We start from the raw sequence: 14,655 nt of genomic DNA, 5'->3' as shown, positions 1-14,655 counted from the left end.
CACCTTTAACAACAACAACACAAGAGCACGTCATAGATACAAACTGAATGTAAATCGCTCCAAACTTGACTGCAGAAAATACGATTTCAGCAATAGAGGGGTCACCGCCTGGAACTCATGACCTGACTCTGTGGTTGCTTCCCCCAACCCCAAAATCTTCAACCTTACATTATCTACTATCGACCTCTCCCCTTTTCTAAGAGGTCTGTAAAGGGTGTGCATAAGTGCACTTATTTATTTATTTCCGCCCTTCTCCTTAGACTCAAGGCGGCTTACAACCTGTTAGCAATAGCACTTTTTAAAAACAGAGCCAGCCTCTTGCCCCACAATCCGGGTCCTCATTTGACCCACCTTGGAAGGATGGAAGGCTGAGTCAACCTTGAGCCGGTGATGAGATTTGAACCGCTGACCTACAGATCTACAATCAGCTTCAGTGGCTTGCAGTACAGCACTCTACCTGCTGCACCACCCTGGCTCTTATGTGCCTAATGTCCCTGTCCTACTGTCTTATTATCCTTTCTGTTACTATGTTCTACTTATGTTATGTTAATATGTACTATAATACTATACTTGTTTGACAAATAAATCAATCAATCAATATTCCTTTTGATTTAGCCCTACTTGAGAGCTCCAAAAGATTGGCAGTCCTTGACTCACGACCACAACTAAGCAAGAGATTTCTTTAAGGGAACTTTGGCCCATTTTACAACCTTTCTTTCTTGCCATAGTTGCAGTCAGTAAGTGAATCCGGGCTCCCCCGTTGACTTTGCTGGTGGCAAAAGAGGGTCACGTGACCCCAGGACGCTGCCATCGTCAATAGCTGTGAGTCAGTTCTCAGGGGTCTGGATTCTGATCACGTCACTTGGGGGTTGTAAGTGTGAACTGGCCGTGAGTCACATTTTCCCAGGGCTCTTGTAACTTTGGTCACTAAATGAGTCGAGGTTTCCCCAGAGCTCATCACTCGGATCTGAAAAAAAGCCGTTTGGACACCTCCTTTCATGCATGGTGGACCTTCACCGATGGTGACAAGAAATAACAGGGATCATGGTTGGATTCATCCCGGAATTATTCTTATTAGGAAAATTATATTATTAGGAAAATATACCCCCAAATAGTAAATACTTATCGTTACACATTGTAACGGTGGACAGAATCATCTACGCGCAAAAATGGAAGGACTGAAAAGTACCTGGACAATTAAAATAATCTTCCATTGTGCAGAAATTGACCGGTTAACAATGGAATTGAAGGACAAAAGAGATTCGGACTGTTATTCTACCTGGACCGTGTGGTGTAAATGGATCAAAAGAGGAAGAAAACGCCCCATGAAAACTGCCTCCCTACAACAGTGTTTCCCAACCTTGGCAACTTGAAGATATTTGGACTTCAACTCCCAGAATTCCCCAGCCAGCATTCAAGTGGCCAAGGTTGGGAAACCCTGCCCTATACAACACTGTATGTACAGATATATAAACGTATAATATAAAGATAAGAATGTTAAAATACAGACGTTGACCAACTTGAAAATATTTAATTTATATGTGTGTAAATGTACGTTTATATGTTGTGGTTTTTTTAATGTATATAATTTAATTAAAAATACTTTAAAAAAAAGGCCGTCTGGTTCCATTGTGCCCCTTGAAAGAGGAACAGCTGCCAATGGTAGAGGAGAAGCCAGGGAAACACTCTGCGTATGCTCAGGAGCCCTCTGGGTGAGGGAGGGGGCCCGCATTCAGAGGCAGCCCTCCTCAGGGTCATCAGATGCCCCCCACCCCAGGAAGTGAGTCCCCGAAGGGATTTTGGAGGTGGGAGGGGGAACATTTGCTCTTCTCCTGAGCCTGCCACCTTCCCCCACCCCAGGTTGGGAGGGGTCCCTTTGAAGACCCAGGGGTCCTTGGAGTTGGGGGGCTTTGGCCGAAGAGCCCAGAAGCCCCCCATGGATTGAAGGAGGGGGGGAAGGAGAGCAATGAGGACAGGAGACGGCTCCAAATGATAAACTCTGTTATTTAAACTCTCCCCCCCCTCTTCCCCACAGCCTTCAGAGGACCCCCCCCCCACGCTCTCTCTCTGCGGCCTGGTCCCACGCGGCCCCTCCAGCCCCTGTCCAGCGCCCAGCCAAGAGGGCCCGAAGGGAGGGCTTGCAGGGGGAGGGGAGTTTGCAACTGTCCATCCCTCCCTCCGTCCTGGAGGTCACTTCCTCCGGCCGAAGATGGACTTCTTGCCCGGGTTCTTCTCGCCCACACTCAGGCCGATGAGCAGCCGGGCCTTCTCGTCCTCCTCCTGCTGCTGCACCATCGGCCCCTCCAGCTTGGTCTCCGGCCGCCAGCCCCCCCTCGACTCCGGGCCCCCACCGGCCGGCTTCAGGCGCAGCTTCTCCTTGATCACCTGGGGGGGGGGGAGGAAGGAAGGAAGGAAGGAGACAAGAAAGGAAGGAAAGAGAGAAGGAAAGGAAAAGGAAGGAGAGAAGGAAGGAAGGAAAAGGAAGGAAGGAAAGAAGGAAGGAAAAAGGGAGGGAGGGAGGGAGGGAAGAGGGAAGAAAGGCAAAGGAAAGTAGAAAGGGGCGGAAGAAGGGGGCGAGGGAGGGGGGGGAAGAATGGAGCTGAGCCTGCGTGTCGTGCTCCCACCCACTTTCTCCCCATCCCAGGTAATCCATCTCCCATAATCCCCAGCTGGCCTGGAGAGCGCCATCCCTGCAAAGCCTTGCCAGCTGCTCAGGGCGGTTCTCCATCCTCTGCCGCAACTCCATACCCGGCCTGGACGATGGGCTTTGTTGTCCCCCCTTACCTGGGCCACCAGGGCCTTTCGGCTGTCCCGCTTCACCGCCATAGCAAAATCCAGCCACGTCCAGGTGTTGTTGTGGTACTCGAGGCAGGGCAGCACCAGATTCAGTTCCCCCCAGTCCACGCTGTTCTTCTCCCCCTGCAGTCACAGAGCGGGTGGGGAGGAACTCAGAGCCCAAAGCCCACCCACCCCGCACTCTTTCCTGGTAGACCCCTCCCTAGACACCGATCCAAACATCTTCTCATGGTTCCAGGGAGCATCCAAACTAAATCCAAGTCCAAGGCCTCCTTCCGCTTCCGCCCAGGTGGGTGGGCCTGGGATGGCCTTGAGCCCCTCGAAAGAAGGCTCTGTCGCTGCATGGTGAAAAACCCCCCTCCCAAGTCCCCATCCACATCCGGCCTCCTACAGGCAGTGGGGGAAGCCGTGGGTTTCTCACCAGGGAGGAGGACGGGGTGAAGGCTCCAGGGGGCACCCCAATTAAAATCTGAGTCCTCCCCCCCGGGGAGCCTGGGTCTGAGTTTCCCACCCGGCTGGAAGTTCACCTCCCTTGTCCCCCCACCCACAGAAAGTCATCACGTTGGCCACTCAGATGGTGCCAGCGTGGCCAATCCTCCTTCCGCTTCCGCCCAGGTGGATGGGCACAGGATGGCCTTGAACCCCTCAAAGAAAGAATGCTGTGTGGCTGCCTCTGCAGCCCTGTGGAACTCACTGCCAGCAGGAGAGGGGAGGGAAGGAGGAAGACGTAGCACGCACCTTGTAGCTGACGCAGAGGGGCACCTGGGGGATCTTGATGTAGATGAAGGAGTTGTTCATGGCCGCCCGCTCCTTCATCTTGTCAATGTCGTCCACCGGGTACTGGGGGCAGAGAGAGGGGGGATGGGACACGGCAGCCATCAGAGCCAGCCCAGAGGGCCCCCCGTCCTGGCCAGGCGGCCGGCCACGATACAGCTGGCCCTTGACTCACAACCGATCCTTTAGTGACCGCTCCAACTTACGACAGCCCTGAGAAAAGTGATTCTGGGCCGTGTTTCACACTTGTGACCCTTGCAGCACCCCCATGGCCGCGTGGTCAGAATTCGGCTGCTTGGCCACGGCCTCCCCTTTGGCCGCCTCCTTCCGATGAGCAAAAACGGCGGAGAAGCCGGATTTGCTTAGTGACCGTCTTGCTAACGGAAAGGCCATCCAATGGGGCAAAGCTCACTTAACAGCCGTCTTGATGAGTGACAGAAGGTCGTAAGTCAAAGACCATCTGTATAATTTCAGGATGAACGGACAGACGGACAGGCGGAGGAGGGCCGGCGTCAAGAGCAGCCTGGACCGAGACGTGGCCACTGGGCTCCTTCTCCGTGGGAAGCAGGCCTGGCCTGGAGGCCCCCCCCCGACACCCTTGCAAGGCAGACCCCCTGCCCAACGTCCCCCGCGACACCTCCGACCGCCTCCACCCTCAGCCCAGCAGCCCCCAGGGGCCCCTCCCTCTCCGGCCCTTCCAGGGGGGCTGTGAGGAAGCAAGACCCTGCACACACACACACACACACACACACACAAAATCTCTGAACTCAGAGGCCTTCGGGGGGGGTAGGGGGGGGCTTTGCTTGGCCGAGGACCCTCTGCAGCGGCTACCTCAGGTGTCTTGCGGAAGGAGCGCCTGACCCCCGACGTCCGGTTCAGCCCTTGGCCCTTCCCGGAGCCCAGAGAGTCTTCCGAGACCATCAGCTGCCGCGGCTTGACCACTGGCATGCCTGCATGTCCGAGAGAGAAGCCCCCGTCAGCGAAGGAGAGCCCCGACTCACCGGGAGCCCCCAGGCAGCGGCTCCTCTCCACCACCACCGCCAATGCCCATTCGCGCAAACTCCAGGGGACCAGTGTGTGTGTGTGCACATCTGGTGGCCATGTGTGCGCATTGGAGAGAGATTTGTGCAGGAAGAAAATCTTGGGAGAAGACTCGCAAGTGGGCGAGAATTGGGGGGGGGTGTTGCTTCCACGCGTGCGCGGAAGCAAAAAAAATAGCAGAAAATTGCCAAAATCTCCCACTCACACACATCCTCTTTTGTGAGTTTTCGGTTCCTGTGTATGCGCAGAAGCCAAATCTCACTCCGACACACATACCCACATGCTGGTCACCCAGAGCCACACGCACACCGCCGTTTTCGCTACCAGTGCGCAGAGTGGCCCGCACCGGTAGGGAACCCATTACTAGGTTGACTCAGCCTTCCGTCCTTCCCAGGAGGGAAAAATGGGGACCCAGATTGTTGGGGGCAAGAGGCGGATTCTGTCAACCGCTTAGAGAAAGCGGTAAAAGCCATGTGAAGCGGTAGATAAGTCTAAAGGCTGTTGCTATAACGTCCGGTCCGTTGACCAACCTAGACTGGATCCTGCTGCTGTCAGGCCGAAAGCCATCATGTGGACTTAGAGGCCTTGACCTGCCCCAGTAACACAGCATAAGGGAACTGGGAGGGGTAAGAGAGAAGTTGATAGTCAAAACAAATTCCTTTCTCAGAGCCCAAGGTCGTCTTTTGTTCTGCATCAACTATACAAAAGAAGAAGTTGGCAAATCCCTGCACCGGATTGGTCCACGTGATTGCACTTGTGGGTGGGGAGATGTGAGATGAACCTTAACCTGGGATGGGCACTGGAGAGGAATTAGTATCGGAATGGCCGAAACGTAACCAACATGGCTCTGCTAATAAATCGAACCTGCTGTGTCAGGAGCGGAGTGGATTCTGATTTGTTTCTCAGACGCTATTTGGGGCGTCGGCAGCTACATCATCCTGGGACACGTTAGATTTGCCTCCGTTCCCCTAAACACTCTCCCCTCCCCGGAGGTGGGAAGCGTGTAGAGGGGCACAGGCAGCCCCCTTCGGCGTGGGTGGGGCCTCCGTGTCACGCTCACCTGTGGTCACCAACTTGGACTTGTCCTCTTCGTCGCCCACCTCCTCCTCTTCCACGTTGCGTCCGGGAAAGAAGAACCCCATCATGCGGTGGAAGAACTGGTGGGTCAGCTGGATGGTCAGGGGTACCACGTTGACCTGGTTGGGGAGTGGGGGTGGGCGGAGAGGCACAGAGATGGAGTCTCTCTGCCTGCAAAAATGAGTGGGGGGCTTCACAGCCCTCGCGCCCGGCTCCGCTCACCTCAAAGTGTTCCTTGATGGAAATGCCGCCCACAGGTGGTCGGACCTTGCTGAAAATCCGCAGGGCCAGCTGGCGTCCCGACTGGCAGGCGCTCTGGGGCCGCAGGACCACCTGTGGTGGACAGACCATGGGGTCAACATCCCCCTCTGCCCGGGAGAAGCCCCCTCCTTGCTCACAGGCACCCATTGGGTGTCTCTAGGGCAGTGATGGGGCCGTATTTGCTGGCCCGCGAGCCGTTGCCCGAGCTCAGCTCCAACGTGCAGGTGTGTGCCGGCCAGCTCAGTTTTGGCTTGAGCAGGGGTTCTGGGAGGGCGTTTTTGGCTTCCAGAGAGCATCCGGGGTGGGGGTGGGGGGCGTTTTTACCATCACCTGGTTCCAGGGAAGTTTTGGAGCCAGGGGAGGGCGAAACACGAGCCTACTGGGCCCACCAGAAGGCCTCCAGGGGGCAGGGGAAGCTGTTTTCGCCCTCCGCAGGCACTGAATTATGGGTGTGGGCACTTGCGCATAGATTTGTATGCCGCCCCTCTCCGCAGACTTTTTCCACCATCACTGCTCTGGGACAACTGCTCCTGGGGCGAGACTTCCACTTCGGGCAGGGGTCTGTGGTCCGAGCTGGCTGTTTCGCTCCCAGGCATTTTGCTCCCAAGCTCTATGGAACTCACTCCCCCTACCCCCACCTCGATGTCCGTATTGCTCCCACCCACCCACCCACTGGCCTTCCGAAAGACTGCAAAGACCTGGCTTGGCCAACAGGCCATGAATATTTACATCCATCACGGCTAAATTGTGTTTGAGTGGCATAAACCTGTTGGTTGGGCTGCTGGTTCTGTGGGTTTTATTGTTTTAATATTTAATATTTGACTTCTTTTATTATTATTATAATGCATTTTCATTGTTGTAAGCTGCCCTGAGTCCCATTCGGATTGGGCAGCATAGAAGTTAGTTAGTTAGTTAGTTAGTTAGTTAGTTAGTTAGTTAGTTAGTTAGTTAGTTAGTTAGATTGATTGATAGATAGATAGATAGATGATAGATTGATAGATAGATGATAGATAGATAGATAGATAGATTGATAGATAGATGATAGATAGATAGGTGATAGACAGACAGACAGACAGACAGACAGACAGACAGACAGACACAGATGATAGATAGTTGATAGATAGATAGATAGATAGATGATAGATAGATAGATTGATAGATAGATGATAGATAGATAGATAGATTGATAGATAGATGATAGATAGATAGATAGATGATAGACAGACAGACAGACAGACAGACAGATGATAGATAGTTGATAGATAGATAGATAGATAGATGATAGATAGTTAGATAGATAATAGATAGATAGATAGATAGATAGATGATAGATAGATAGATTGATAGATAGATGATAGATAGATAGATGATAGACAGACAGACAGACAGACAGACAGACAGACAGATGATAGATAGTTGATAGATAGATAGATAGATGATAGATAGTTAGATAGATAATAGATAGATAGATAGATGATAGATAGATTGATAGATAGATGATAGATAGATAGATAGATGATAGACAGACAGACAGACAGACAGATGATAGATAGTTGATAGATAGATAGATAGATAGATAGATAGATAGATGATAGATAGTTAGATAGATAATAGATAGATAGATAGATAGAAAGATATAGATAGATAGATAGATAAATAGAGATAGATAGATAGATAGATAGATAGATAGATAGATAGAGATAGAGATAGATGGATGGATAGAGATGATAGAGATCGATCGATCGATCGATCGATAGATGAGATCAAACAAACAAACAAACAAACAAGGTGACCTCTTCAGTGAGGGGCTGGGTGGACTGGTTGAAAATCACAAGGCCGATTCTGAACTTGTGACTTGGTGACTTCTGACTGGACGCTGTGTGAGGCGCTGAATTCAAGGGCTGAGCAGGTGGTCAGTTCTGTTTGTCAGCTGGTGGTTCTGATAGCCCGCCTCCCACCCCAAGATGCTTCACTCCAAACCCCGCGCTGAAGAGGTCACCCAGTTTGGTAGCAGAATGTCCAGGAGTGAAACAACCAGCTGGGATAGTGGACCCCCTGCCAAAACCTACACATATTCTCAACCATCTTTAAGACTTGGGCCAGTACTATGTACGTAACAGTTGGGATTGGCAATATATAAACAAGCCAACAATGAATGCTTGTATGTACTGAAGAACTATCGCTTTAAGAGTTAGTGCTGGAGATGCCCACAAGAGGGAGCCAGAAAGCACGAGTCTCTCTCTCTCTCTGCTATTTCTCTCTGTGGTATTGTTGATTCATGGTGACTGCTGTAGTAAGAACTGTGTGTTTGATGCTGGTTTGTGTATTTGTAAGCTATACAAGTAAGGTTTCTAGTACTGTTAGTGTATTAAAAGATATTGACTGATTTGACCGTGTGTGATTGGACTGTTGACTACAATATTGAAAGTAAATAAAGGGAACACTCCAATAACAATCCTAGATGTGAATGAATGAAATATTCTCATTTGTTCTCTACAAAGTTGGATGTGCTGACAACAAAATGAAACTGTCCATCATTGTTGCTTCCTAAGTGGGCAGTTTGATTTCACTGAAGTTTCATTTACTTGGAGTTATGTTGTGTTAAGGTCTCCCTTTATTTTTTTGAGCAGTGTACTATTTTGTATACTTTAATATATCTGGTTTTGTGTGACTGGTCGGCCTGTCTGTCTATCGGATGAATTTGCTGCCCCGCTCTGTTACTCAAATCTCCTGACTATTTGCTGGACATCTGGTGGAACTCCACCTTTCTTTTGTTGCGTGTGCATCCTTGATAACTCAGGGGTCACTTTACACACTCCTTAACAACTTGCACTAATATCGAAGAAATGGCGAAAGGGCAGAAAAGAAGGGGCAAAATGAAATGGGAATGACCAACCCCCCCCACCTTTTTTTCATTCTTTTCAATAACAAAAACTGAATTTCTGCAGCCGTGCAGGAGTGACCCGCTGACCCTCGCTCCCCCCGCAAAGGCCAGGGCAGGATGGGGTGGGGGGAGGGGAGGGGCCACTGACCTTGTAGACGGCGTTGGGCAGGAGGTTGTTCATGGTCACCCAGCCCAGCTCCAGGAGATGCTCCGCTGTGTCATCCGACTTGTTCACCTGCAAGAGGCCGGAGTGGTCAGCGGAAGCTCGGCTAGCTGACCCTCCCCAGCCCCAACGGCCCCCAGCCCCACCTTGCTGTAGAGGAAGCGCTGCAGCTCCACCTCTGCGATGCCCAGCTGCCCGTCCTCTTCGGTCAAGCGCCAGCGGGCCTGGGCGAAGTAGAACTCAGTCCGGCGGGCCACACTGACGTCCTCCAGCTGTTTGCGCAGCTCCATTTTATTGGCCCTCTGCAGCTGGAAGTCCTTGAAGCACCTGGGCCAACACAGACGGCCACTCGCTTGGTCACCAGAGGTTCAGTGGCCCTGGGAAAAGGGGCTTGGGACCGTTTTTCACGCTTAACGACCGCTGCAGCCCCCCCTCCCCCGAGTCACGGGATCAAATTTGAGACTCGTATTTATGACAGTTGTTATTACTATGTACATAACTAGCTGGGTTTGGCAATATGTAACACAAACTAACAATGTATGCTTACATAGAACACAGTTGCTTTAAGAACTGGCCTTACGGGTGGCCGTAATTGGGAGCCATAAGTGTGATTCTCTCTTGGCTATTTCTGTCTTTGTGACTATGCTGTAGTGGGAACTGTGTGTTCAAATGATGGTTTATGTATTTGTAAGCTGGACCAGTAAGTTTATAGTAGTGTGTATGTATTGAGAGTTATTGACTGATTTAACTGAGTGTGACTAGGATTGTTCTTGACCAAGGTATTTGCCAAAGTAAATAATATTTTATACTTTTAATGTACCTGCATTGTATTACTGAATTATTACTCGTATCTCTGGACTATCAGCTGGATATCTGCTACACCTCCACGTTTCCTCTGTGTATGTGTATCTTTCACTACTAACAGATTACTTTGCGCACTCCTTAACGCTTAACAACGGTCACAGTATCCTGATTAGCTTTGGTGATCTGACAATGGGGGAAGCCAGATTTACGTAACTACCACGTGGCTAACTTCACAAGCGCAGATAAGTTGTGAAACGGGGCACAACTCACTTAACAAATGTTTCGCTTAGCAACATACATTTTGGGGCACAACTAGGGCCGTAACTCGAGGACCACACCTGGAAGACTGCAACCAATGTTGGTCACCACACACTACTTGAAAGATGCCGAGACTTTGGGGAAAAGTTTGGGGAAGAGCAACTGAGGTGCCTGGAGCCCAAAACACGCAAAGAGCAGGGGCAGGATTTGGCCTTGGGCACCTGGAGAAGGGGGGGGGGCTGGGGGTGACACGGTAGCAGGAGGGGCTGCCCCACTCCACCTATTCTCCAAAGCCCCCGACGGCAGGGCAAGAAGAAACGGATGGAAACTGACCCAGCAGAGAAGCAACATGGCATTAAGGAGGAATTTCCTCCCACCGAGAACAATTCACCAGTGGAACTGCTGGCCACCAGAAGTTGTGGGTGCCCCATCACTGGATGTTTTTTTAAAAGAAGAACCTAGACCAGTGATGGCAAAGCCTTTCTTGGTTCGCTTGCCAAAAGGGGGCGTGTGGGGGTGCTAGCATGCGTGCAAGTGGCCACCCCCCTCCCCTCCCCATGCACCCCCCACCCCCCCGCTGCGCATGCGCACAATCCCCCCAGTCCCTGCAGCCTGGGATGTGAAAAAAATGGCCAAATGGTCAAACTGGAAGCTTGGGAAAACAGACTTCCGGTTTGCACGGAAGCAGCCAGCCCCCTCCCCTTGGCCGGCCCCCGGCCCCTGTCAAGCCAGTGGAGACGTTGCTGATAAATCAACTCCTTGCCACATTATCTGTAGAAGGCCTGATGTTGATGGGGACTTGGGAGGGGGGATTTTCAGGAGGGAGCAGATGCAGCCACAAGGCCTTTCTTTCTTTCGAGGGGTTCAAGGCCATCCTGTGCCCACCCACCTGGGCTGAAGTGGAAGGAGGACTGGCCACACTGGCACAACCTGAGTGGGCAAAGTTGGGGTGTGTGTGTAAGGGAGGTGAACTTCCGGAACTGCCTGCTACCGCACGAATCCCAGCGACCGATAAGGTCCCACAGAGTTGGCCTTCTCCGGGTTCCGTTGACTAAACAATGTCGGTTGGCGCGCCCCAGGGGAAGAGCCTTCTCTATGGCGGCCCCGGCCCTCTGGAATCAACTCTCCCTGGAGATTAGAACTGCCCCCACCCTCCCTGCCTTTCGTAAACTACTCAAGACTCATTTATACTGCCAGGCATGGGGGAGTTGAGATATTCCTTCCCCCTAGGCCATTACAAGTCATGCATGGTATGTTTGTGTGTATGTTTGGTTTTATAACAGGGGTTTTTAGTTGTTTTATTATTGGATTGTCACATGCTGTTTTTTTCATTGTTGTTAACCGCCCCGAGTCTACGGAGAGGGGCTGCATACAAATCCAATAAATTATTATTATTATTAGGTGGGAATCTCAGATTCTGGTTCCCCAGGGTGGGCGCCAGGATGGCTCCGGCAATAAGTTGGAACTTTGAGGAGTAACTTTGACCTGGACTCTGATTTAGTTTGGATGCTCCCTGGAACCTTGACAGCCAGGAATACAGATCACTCTCTCAACGTCAGATTAATTCAGCGTTTTCTCCTGACAAATGCCCCTTCCAACTGCAACTCCTTTAAACTCCATCCCCAGGTGTGCCTTGGGTGGGAATCTCAGGTTCAGATTTCCCAGTGTAGGTGCCAGGATGGCTCCGGCAATGAATTGGAACTCCGAGGAGTACCTGGACTCTGGTTTAGGTTGGATGCTACCTGCAACCTTGACTCCGCCCCCCCTCCCGCGCACCTGATGAGGATGTTGAGGTCCTCGCTCTCCTGCTGCAAGGAGGCCTTCTCCTGGCTCAGCTGCTGCTGCAGCTTCTGGTTGTGCTCCAGGAGCGACTCGTTGCGCCCGTCGTCCTGCAAGGACTGGGGAGAGAGAGAAGGCAGAGGGAGGGGGGTGTCACACAGAGGCTCCCCCAAGGAAGCCCCCCCCCCCATCGCAGCAGCCCCCCATCGCAGCCCCCACCTTCATGACCGAGTACATCTGCTTCTCCAGCAGGCGGATCTGGGCCACGTGTTGCCGGACGGCCTCCTGCAGGTGGAGGATGCTGCTGCGCTGCTCCTCCGGGTTGCTGGAGATCTCCAGCTGGAAACGCACCCGCTGCTTCTTCTCACTGTGCTCCTGGGGGGGTGGGAAGGGGGGAGGGTGCAACCAGGGTTGGGGGCCAAAGGACAGCCCCTCCTCCCTTGGCCGGCCGGTCTTTGAAGCCTGATCGGGCCGGTGGGAATTGCGTGCGGAGTAGGAAAGACTCCCTGACCCTCTGGAAGTGGCAAAGTTGGGTTGATGCTGCTCACATACAACACACACACACAAAGCCCACCCACCCAAAAGGCAGAAGCCTCCAGAGCAGCTCCCGCAACAGGCCAAAGGGGTTTTTTGTTGTTGCTGATATTACAAGAATCGCCCCTGACTCTGGGTCTTGTCTCGGGTGCAGAAGTCTTCTAACCTTCCCCTCCTCCCCCTAATTTAGACTTAGGCTTATCTGCCGCTTCACGGTGCTTTCCCGGCCCCCTCCAAGCGGTTGAGATTCAGCCTCTGGCCCCCAACAATCTGACCCACCTAGGACCTCCGTCCTACATAACGTTCATCAGCCACAGGGGCTGAGAACCAACAGCCCCAAGGCTGGCAGCATAAATGAGTCCTTAGACTCTTGCGGAAGGCGAGGGGGGGGGGGCAGTGCGAATCTCTGGAGGGAGCTGATTCTAGAGGGCCGGGGCTGCCACAGAGGAGGCTCTCCCCCTCGGCCCTGCCAAGTAACATTGTCTGGCCGATGGGAGCTGAAGAAGGCCGACTCTGTGGGACCTGACCGGTCGATGGGACTCATGGGCAGAGTTGTCTTAGACCCCCTCCCCACTGGGCCCTCCTCTCCTCCAGCCGCCACTTTGACTGCCAGACCCCACGGCCTGCGTTGCCTGGACCCCAGAGGTGGAATTGCCGCCTCTGCCCCTGGCTTCAAGCAAGAGCAGCCTGGGCTCCTTCTGGGCGTCTTGGGGAGGGGGGGGCAGGCGCCCCAGGAATAATCTGGCAGGGGTGGGCATCACCCCCCCGTCTCCACCCACAAACCATCCCAGGGAGTCCGTGGAGGCAGAAGGTGGCGGCTGGCAACGACGGGAGTTCCCAAGAGCCCCCCAACTTCCGCGTCCCCTCAGCCCCGTGCCCCCCCCGTGCCCCCCCACCCCAGGCACCTTCCGCTTGGGCTCCACGTGCAGCAGGAGGTTGTTGACAATGTCCAGGATCATGGCGTACTGGGCCGGGTTGGTGGAGATCTCCAGGTCGTGGTGGATCAGCGTGAAGGTGTCTGCGGCTCCTGCAAGGGGGAGAGAGTCCAGAGGGTCCTTGGAGGCCTTCTAGTCCAGCCCCCTGCAGCTCAAGCCGGAGACCCTACGAGGCCATTTCAGACTTTTCTTGAAAGCCTTCAGGGTTGGAGCACCCATAACTTCTGGTGGCAAGCTGTTCCACTGACTAATTTTCCTCACTGTCAGAGGAAATTTCTAATTTCCAGATTGGATCTCTCTTTACTGACCTTCCATCTGATACGTCCTATTTTGACCCATTACTACCATGTATGTAACTGGTTGGGTTTGGCAATACAGTATATAAACAAACTACCAATGTTTAAATATATTTAAACGCTACTGCTTTAAGAGTTAGTGTTGCAGTTAGCCACAAGAGGGCGCCAGAAGCCTCTCTCTCTCTCTCTCTCTCTCTCTCTCTCTCTGATTATTCTCTGCTAGTTTGTCTGTGTGACTCTGTAGAATTGTGTGTTCAAATGATGGTTTAATGTATTTCATAAGTAAGACTTATAGATACATAGAAACATAGAAGATAGACGGCAGAAAAAGACCGTTACTATTATTATCATCATTATCATCATCATCATTATTATTATTATCATCATCATCGTCATCATCTCTGGGCTATCAGCTGGATATCTGCCAGGCATCCACGTTTCCTCAGTGCATCCTTGGTAAGTCAAGGGTCACTCTGCTCACCCCTTAACACCGTAACCCCCCCCCCCTTCTCTGGTCCACTGCTATTGAGTCTCCGCTGGCCCTCCTCTTCGCTTACACCAGCCAGGCCCAATTCCTGCAATGATTCATCTCTAGAGTCTCAACATAGAAACACAGAAGACGGACGGCAGGAAAAGACCTCATGGTCCATCCAGTCTGCCCTTACACTGTTTCCTGTATTTTTTCTTACAATGGATATATGTTTATCCCAGGCATGTTTAAATTCAGTTACTGTGGATTTACCAACCATGTCAGCTGGAAGTTTGTTCCAAGGATCTACTACTCTTTCAGTAAAATAATATTTTCTCATGTTGCTTCTGATCTTTCCCCCAACTAACCTCCGATTGTGCCCCCTTGTTCTTGTCTTCACTTTCCTATTAAAAACACTTCCCTCCTGGACCTTATTTAACCCTTTAACATATTTAAATGTTTCGATCATGTCCCCCCTTTTCCTTCCGTCCTCCAGACTCTACAGATTGAGTCCATGAAGTCTTTCCTGATACGTTTTATGCTTCAGACCTTCCACCATTCTTGTAGCCCGTCTTTGGACCCCT

The 14,655-nt window shown here is 52.0% G+C and overlaps 1 protein-coding gene across 1 annotated transcript in view; it reads right to left on the bottom strand.

The window, feature by feature from the left end:
* Positions 1–1,984: 1,984 nt before the first annotated feature.
* BLTP2 (bridge-like lipid transfer protein family member 2) overlaps positions 1,985–14,655 on the bottom strand; it is a 67,853-nt gene continuing 55,182 nt past the window's right edge. Inside the window, exons 29-39 of the mRNA XM_070735490.1 lie at positions 13,277–13,398; positions 12,057–12,212; positions 11,835–11,956; positions 9,143–9,323; positions 8,982–9,068; positions 5,911–6,021; positions 5,672–5,807; positions 4,402–4,520; positions 3,535–3,636; positions 2,785–2,919; positions 1,985–2,385 (exon numbers count right to left, since the gene is read on the bottom strand). Of these exons, the coding sequence (XP_070591591.1) occupies positions 2,191–2,385; positions 2,785–2,919; positions 3,535–3,636; positions 4,402–4,520; positions 5,672–5,807; positions 5,911–6,021; positions 8,982–9,068; positions 9,143–9,323; positions 11,835–11,956; positions 12,057–12,212; positions 13,277–13,398 (1,466 nt within the window). The 3' untranslated portion in view covers positions 1,985–2,190. The remainder of the gene's footprint in view (positions 2,386–2,784; positions 2,920–3,534; positions 3,637–4,401; positions 4,521–5,671; positions 5,808–5,910; positions 6,022–8,981; positions 9,069–9,142; positions 9,324–11,834; positions 11,957–12,056; positions 12,213–13,276; positions 13,399–14,655) is intronic.

The sequence above is a fragment of the Erythrolamprus reginae genome, chromosome 1, assembly GCF_031021105.1.
Source record: "Erythrolamprus reginae isolate rEryReg1 chromosome 1, rEryReg1.hap1, whole genome shotgun sequence".
Lineage (NCBI taxonomy): Eukaryota > Metazoa > Chordata > Lepidosauria > Squamata > Dipsadidae > Erythrolamprus > Erythrolamprus reginae.
This window is presented reverse-complemented; position numbering and strand designations above follow the sequence as displayed.